The 8,600-nt window shown below is 35.2% G+C and overlaps 1 protein-coding gene across 5 annotated transcripts in view; it reads right to left on the minus strand.

Moving 5' to 3' along the window:
• Window positions 1-6,290: 6,290 nt before the first annotated feature.
• Window positions 6,291-8,600, minus strand: part of FGD4 (FYVE, RhoGEF and PH domain containing 4) — a 374,120-nt gene continuing 371,810 nt past the window's right edge. For all 5 annotated transcript variants that reach the window (XM_053719017.1, XM_053719020.1, XM_053719021.1 and 2 more), the window contains exon 17: window positions 6,291-6,857. In XM_053719017.1, the coding sequence (XP_053574992.1) occupies window positions 6,612-6,857 (246 nt within the window). In that variant the 3' untranslated portion in view covers window positions 6,291-6,611. The remainder of the gene's footprint in view (window positions 6,858-8,600) is intronic.

Genomic DNA, 8,600 nt, shown 5'->3' on the forward strand with positions numbered 1-8,600 from the left:
AGTTGGTTTTAAATAGGAAATATTTGGCATCTGATGATATTACTGTACTTCAAATAAACTCCTGTGTTAAATGCCACACATCTCTCTCTTTTTTTTTTTTTTAAAGCAATCTCCTACCATAGGTAATGTTTTGCCATTCACCAGTATATGATATACTATGGGGCCCATTTATCAAAGGGCTTGCGGACCTGATCCGTCACTACGGATCAGGTCCGCAAGACCTCGCTAAATGCGGCAATACGCTCTCCACATTTAACATTGCAACAGCAGCTCACAAGAGCTGCTGGTGCAACGCCGCCCCCTGCTGACTCGCGGCCAATCGGCCGCCAGCAGGGAGCTGTCAATCAACCCGATCGTATTCGATCGGGTTGATTTCCGGCGATTCCTGTCCGCCTGCTCAGAGCAGGCGGACAGGGTTATGAAGCAGCGGTCTTTAGACCGCTGCTTCATAAGTTGTGTTTCTGGCGAGTCTGAAGACTCGCCAGAAACACGGCCCTTCAAGCTCCGTACGGAGCTTGATAAATGGGCCTGTATGAGTGTGTCTTACATTTTTCAAAAAAAGAACAAGAGTGCACATTTGGAGAGCAGTGAAAGACACCAATACATTCAGGGTTTTCAAATGGGAAGATTTCACTGATGTAAGAATTTTTTTTATGCTCGATAATTATCTATCTTATAATCATTTTTTTTTACTTATATTAGAGGCACTTATTATATCCCTTTAGGAAGTAGCTTAGGGTCAAAAGTCTTAAAATGACATTCTCTAATGGATAAGAGAATGTCATTTGTTTGTCTATTACTATGACAACAAAGGGATTAATACCTAAATAGTTATTAAATGTGTGCAAAATGCAACGTGTGCTAGACGGCTACAACTGAACAAGAAAATGATCAGGGCAAGTTCTGAAAAACAGCAAAAATAACAACAGAAATTTATAAATGAAATCAATGATGTAAGAAATCTACAAAATATTCACCTAATATAGTACATATCTAAATATGCACATAAACACACTGCTGCTGGTAACTTGTCTATGAACTAACATATATACAAACTAATATATATATATATATATATATATATATATATATATATATACACATACATATAATATACCAAATAATATATATATACATACATATAATATACCAAATAATATATATATACAGGTGGCCCTCGTTTTACAACGGTTCAATTTACACCGTTTCAGAATAACAACCTTTTTTTCCAGTCATGTGACTGCTATTGAAAAGCATTGAGAAGCAGTGCATTTATTAAAATAGCCAGTAGGTGGAGCTGTCCGCTTGTGTTGCAGCAAAGCCAAGCAAGCTGAAATTAATCAGTTTAACCAGAGCTGAGCTTTCGAGCAGATTTCAAAGGAATAAGATCTTCCTGTCTATAAATCAGTCCAGATTGGAATGCATAGAAAGAACTGTTTGCAGAAAAATGCAAGTGAAGTCTGTGTTGTGTGATTATTTTATTAGGTTTATAATGCTGTTTAGCAAATGTTTTTGTTCATTTAACTTAGTTTAATTATATATTCTGTGTTTCTGCGATTATTTTATTAGGTTTATAATGCTGTTTAGCATTTAAAGTCTTAATTTCAAAGCTTTCAAAATAATGTATTAGGTGTTACTTATGACAATTTTGAGAGGGGCCTGGAACCTATCTCCCTCACTTCCCATTGACTTACATTATAAACTGGGTTTCAATTTACAACGGTTTCGATTTACAACCATTCCTTCTGGAACCTAACCCCGTCGTAAACTGAGGGCTACCTGTATATATATTATATATAATATATATGATATATAATATACTATATATAATATATATTATATATAAAATATAATATGTATATATATATTATTTTTTTAAATACATACATACAAATACACCAGACACATCTGGTAGTTATAAATCCAGAGTGCCAGCTGTATATACATAAACATACACACATATATATCAGGATTTGACAAATTCTGTACAAGTACTGACTTTTTTGTTTACATACCTAAAAAAATTTGATATCTTTTTGTACTAGTGGGGCCTAAGAATTATTTGTTATTATCAGGGAACTTATACCACAGGGAACCTCACCTCAGATTTCTAAACATAAACCACAAAGTACCTGAGATTGCCCCTTTACTCTGGCACTGCAGGTCTAGTGTGACACTGTACAGCGATTTAAATGATCAAACATGCATCTTAGTTTTAGCCTCAAGGTTTTACATGTCTTAAAGGGACGTGTTGTGCATATAAGAGATTACAAATTAAAAACATTAAGATACTTCTGCATCAGTAAAATGTGTTTAAAGAAAAGAGGAAATACAGTAACATACATGTTTAATGGGAGACGGGGGCTTTAATGGTAGACAGTGACATGTCTCCATAAGCATAAAAGGAAAAAATACGTTTATTCAGCTTCAGGATAGCTTATTCCCGCTAAAAAATAAATACAAATAAAATCAGGGTTGGCTCCAGAACAATTGAAATGGGGGGGGGGGGGCAAAACGAGGGGGCACGCATTTACAAAGCATGTATAAAATTCAAAATAAGAGCAGACCTACATATTCTGCAGGAAAGTGTAGCTTCTGGCTGGCTTATCCCCCACTATTAACATTTGGAGAATATGTGCTAAATCACTAGGTACAAGAATGAAGTCTAAATCCTATGCAGTGCACTAAAACAGAGCCATTAAACTTGAAACCCCCAGTGCAATAGCTCCTTAAAAACAATTCACCCCTTACTCACCATGATCCAAAACCCTTAAACTCATTTTAAAATCTCAATCATGTTCCCTAAACAGCCATGCACCCCAAGCCCCCCAATGCAATTAACCCCTTTGTTTGTAATAGCAGTGAGGATACTAGGTTTTCAGGTACTGGTAATTTTGTAGATTAGATTTAGCTTTACCTGTTTCACAATAACTAACGGATATCAGGCTACTTGATACAACCTATGTACTGTGAACTTTTAAGAATATGATAAGATCACAGTGCACTTTTGAGGCGTCAATAGAAGCCGGTAGCAATTTATAGACTTATATTTATATCATACAATCATATTCTTATCACGGTCTATTGTTTAAGAAAATGAGTAACTCGCGATAGTTAAGTAAAATTAATAGGGTTAAAGACAAGTACAAAAAGTCTCTAACTTCCAATTCCAAATAAGAGGTTAAGACACGGAGCTCCTTGCAGATGCGTGATGCAACCTCACAGTTCGGCAGCTAACTCCGCCCCCAGCATGCAGCATTACATAACAATGTATTATTTTATTTATTATTTTTAAAGCGTATGATCATATCAATATTTTTTTAAGGGGGCACAGCATTACATTTGGGTGGGCATTGCCCCCAATGCCCCCCCTTAGAGCCAACCCTGAATAAAATAGTCTTCTAAATTCATTATTTATCCTTTTAAAAAAGATTAATTTAAAATGTACAAGATGCACAAATATTGTGCTGTACCGCCAGCTTAAAGCTTCACCCTACACAAATCTAACAAATCCAAGTCTTATTTAAGTGATCAAAATAAGTACAGGTAAATGGGGATTGTGTGTTAATAATATTTCAGGAAGAGCATACAGTTTATTATCTAATTTGTTTCATTCTGTTTATATCCTTTGCTGAAAAGTATACCTAGGTAGGCTCAGAAGCTGCTGATTGGTGGCTGCACATATATGCCTCTTGTCATTGGCTTTCAGCTAGCTCCCAGTAGTGCATTGCTGCTCCTTCAACAAAGGGTATAAAGATAATTAGGCAAATTAGATAATAGAAGTAAATTAAAAAGTTGTTTAACCCCTTAATGACAAGTGACATACACTGTACATTGCTGGTCTTTCTATGGGGGTGCAGCTTTCAATAGTGCTGTCTCGCTGCCAGCTGGGAGACCACGCTATTTTAACAAGCTTTCCGGAGGGAGGAAGAGCGCTATTATAGCAACTCAATCCCTTAGCGACCAGCGACGTACAGGGGGGGGTATGCCACAGTCGTTAAGGGGTTAAAACTGTATGCTCTATCTGAATAATGAAAGATTTTTGGGGTGGTTTTGTGTCCCTTTAAAAATGTGTTACTTCTAGTAGTATCAGTGTAATATATTAGCCTGAGAATAGTATAAATAAGTTTTTTTTAATTACATCAGTTGTTTAAATATTGAAGATATAAGTGTAAAGGTTTAGTTTCGAAAAAGTAATGATAAAACTTGGGCTTCCCCTTATCTATAATTTTTGTTGAGGACAATTAGGAACAGTTATAATATAGACAATAAAAGAGAATGTTTAAATAAGTCTAACAATATATTTGTTCCTGTTTATTCCTCAGCAGAAGTGATGGATAAGGGGACATCCTAGGTTTCAATATGGTAGCACTCATTATGTTATAGAGACTCAGTGCAATTAAGAAAACAAACAATTTTCAGAGTTAAAATTACAGGAAAAGGGACAACATAAAATGATGAAAGTATACAGCACATAAATATTTTATATTAGTTTCATTTCCCTTTAAATGCATAGTCAAAGCTGTGCTCCTGTTGCACTCCAGCTGAGAATACTTCTGGTTAGCCAATCAAAAGAAGGTATACAGGTGTATACTCCAATCACTGTCTGTATTCTCATCTGCAGCAGAAACTTTGACTACGACTTTAACCCTTTTGAAGAAGCTGAACACAGTAAAAGAAGGGAATTTGTTAAAAAAAAATGCTGTAACTAGAAGATATGTGTTATGATTGTATCTAGAGATGGTTTCATTGCTTAAAAGGGACAGAAAAGTAAAAATGAAACTTTCTTCATTCTTTCCAATTCACTTCCAGTATCTAAATATGCACTGTTTATATGCACACATTCTGAGACACCAGATTCTACTGAGCATGTGCAAAAGTTAACAGAATATACATATATGCATTTTGTGATTGGTTGATGGCTGTCACATGATGCCTTGAGAATGAAAATGTAACTAACTTTGAAAAATATCTACTACTCATTTGAAATTCATGCTAAGTGATTTTGCATTGTCTCTTTATTATGCATTTATTGTTTATTCTATTCTACTGTGTTTAGAGGTCGTTTAAAGAATCTGCAAACAAACCTTCCCTTTTGTAAGGTACTCAGTGGGGCTGGGTGTAGGTATAGCTGCAGATTACTGTGTGCTTTCCATCAAAATCTTGTGCCTTACATATCTGACAACTTCAAAATTGCCAACGACTTCAAAGAACATGGTACTCTTCATAAATTATGATTTTATTATAACTCGGTTGTTTGTTTTGTGATTTTAACATAATTTATGGTTTGAAGAGAACATTTGAGCCCAAAACAACCTACTTGCCTGTATTGTAATACGCACAATAGCAGAACCAGTTACAGAGGGTACATATATATAGGTAGGTACATATATATAGGTAGGTACATATATATAGGTAGGAACATATATATAGGTAGGTACATATATATAGGTAGGAACATATATATAGGTAGGTACATATATATAGGTAGGTACATATATATAGGTAGGTACATATATATAGGTAGGAACATATATATAGGTAGGTACATATATATAGGTAGGTACATATATATATATAGGTAGGTACATATATATAGGTAGGAACATATATATAGGTAGGAACATATATATAGGTAGGTACATATATATAGGTAGGAACATATATATAGGTAGGAACATATATATAGGTAGGTACATATATATAGGTAGGTACATATATATAGGTAGGAACATATATATAGGTAGGTACATATATATAGGTAGGAACATATATATAGGTAGGTACATATATATAGGTAGGAACATATATATATAGGTAGGTACATATATATAGGTAGGAACATATATATAGGTAGGTACATATATATAGGTAGGTACATATATATAGGTAGGTACATATATATAGGTAGGAACATATATATAGGTAGGTACATATATATAGGTAGGTACATATATATAGGTAGGTACATATATATAGGTAGGTACATATATATAGGTAGGAACATATATATAGGTAGGTACATATATATAGGTAGGTACATATATATAGGTAGGTACATATATATAGGTAGGTACATATATATAGGTAGGTACATATATATAGGTAGGAACATATATATAGGTAGGTACATATATATAGGTAGGTACATATATATAGGTAGGTACATATATATAGGTAGGAACATATATATAGGTAGGTACATATATATAGGTAGGTACATATATATATAGAGAGAGATCTAAAAGTGGTAGAGGTTTGGCGAATGACTTGTGGTCATTGTGAGCATCACCATGTAGTGCAACTTTATTCTCTTTCTTTAGTGAAGATTCCACTCAGGTATTCATGTAACTCGGCTTCCTCTGGCCAGGATCTTTGTATTGAATATTTGCTGCTTCTTTGGAGATTATGGAACCTTGATAGAGCAAAACCACCATTGAAAGACAAACTTTCTTTATAATAAAACGTTAATCTCACAAACTCCTCCCAAAGCAATTTTGTTGTTGGTTCAAAAACATTTGGCCAAGTTTGACTTATCAGTTATAAGTTCCGGAAACGTTTAACTGTCCATAGTCACATTGCTCCAATATTAAATAATGACTGAGGTTACTCTAGTCCGATGGTTCGGTTTCTCCGTCTACAGTAAGTGAACTCTGATCTGTACATTCTAGTATCTCCCCTTTCACCGCAAAGTTTATAACCTTCAGCCATTTCTGTTTAAGCTCCTCACTGTCGGCTGAGAAGCTGTGAACGGATTTGGATTGGGAAAGTTTGAAGCTGTGCGGAAGATCTGCACTCCGAGGAGATTCGTCTACCAAATAGCCCAAGAGGGGGATTGTAGCTTGCGCTTTAACATCCTGAAAATACAAGATACAGAGACATTAGATTTAGTACATCAAGATGACCACACAATTAGCTGCTTGGTCAAAAACAAAATGTAAAATGGACACCCATGTACCAAGTGTTAATCTGAAATATGTTGTTTAAAGGGACAGTCAAGTCCAAAATAAACTTTCATGATTCAAATAGGGCAACTTTCCAATTTACTTTAATCACCAATTTTGCCTTGTTCTCTTGGTATTCTTAGTTGAAAGCTAAACCTAGGTAGGCTCATATGCTAATTTCTTAGACCTTGAAGGCCACCTCTTATATGATTGCATTTTGACAGTTTTTCATCACTAGAGGGCGTTAGTTCATGTGTGTCATATAGATAACATTGTGCTCACGCACGTGGAGTTACCAAGGAGTCAGCACTGATTGGCTAAACTGCAAGTCTGTCAAAACAACTGAAATAAGGGGGCAGTCTGCAGAGGCTTAGATACAAGGTAATCACAAAGGTAATAAGTGTATTATTATAACTGTGTTGGTTATGCAAAACTGGTGAATGGGTAAAGATTATCTATCTTTTTATACAACAACATTCTGGTGTTGACTGTCCCTTTAAAGACTCTACTGTTCAGGGATGCATATAATATACACTAACATTTTCCTATCTTACCTCCTCTCCTCCTTTAGCTATCCCCTTGAACCCCCCCAGCATGTAAGCCTATGAGCCTGGCTGCTTTGTAGATCCCTTTAAATAAGCATAGTGAAAAGAGGCCATTACATCAGAAATTTATTTTTTATCAGACAATGCCCTTAAAGGGACATGAAACCCAACATTTTTCTTTCATGATTCAGATAGAGCATACACATTTAAACAACTTTCTAATTTACTTCTATTATCTATTTTGCTTTGTTCTCTTGGTATTCTTTGGTGAAAAACATACATACATAGGCTAGCTGCTAATTGGTGGCTGCACATACATGCTGTGCTCCTGTGCTAATTTAGCTGAGGATATTAGTTCGTGAGCCAATCAGGAACAGGTATATATGTGTATAATCCAATTGCTGATCGTATCCTCGTCTGAAGAACAGAAGTGTTACAGGACTGTGCCTTTAATTGTGCACATTTAAAAAGGGATATGAAACACAAAACATTTATTTTGTTATTGAGACAGAGAATACAATTTTTTAAAAGATTCCAATTTACTTCTATTATTTTCTTCATTCTCATTATATTCTTTGTTGAAGAGATACCTAGGTGGGCATCAGGAGCACTACATAGCAGGAAATAGTTCTGCCACCTAATGTTCTCGCAAACAGATTACATTCTTGCACAACTGCTGCCATATAGTGCTCTAGACATGGGTAGACTCACAAGCTTAGGTCCCTCCATTTCAGCAAAAGATACCAAAAGAACAAACAAAATTTGATAATAGAAGTAAATGAGAAAGTTGTTTAAAATCGCTGCTCTATCTGAATCATGAAAGAAGCATTTTGGTTATCATGACCCTTTAACTCAGCTTTTTAGGAGACTATAGGAACCAGCAAGCCGACACACAACTATCCTCAACAATGTACCAATGTTTCATCGCCTAAATGTTGGCTACCAAAAGCCTGTTACTTATGCGCGTAACCAATCCCAATGTAGGAATCACAGATGTTCTGGAATTTTCTCTGATGAATGTTGGTGGCATAATGAACAAAAAAACTAGCGCCTTTCCGTAATTGGAAAATGTATTTTTTAAACGCTAAAATATAGCTGAAAAAATGTTTTG

This window comes from Bombina bombina, chromosome 6 (genome assembly GCF_027579735.1).
Source record: "Bombina bombina isolate aBomBom1 chromosome 6, aBomBom1.pri, whole genome shotgun sequence".
NCBI lineage: Eukaryota > Metazoa > Chordata > Amphibia > Anura > Bombinatoridae > Bombina > Bombina bombina.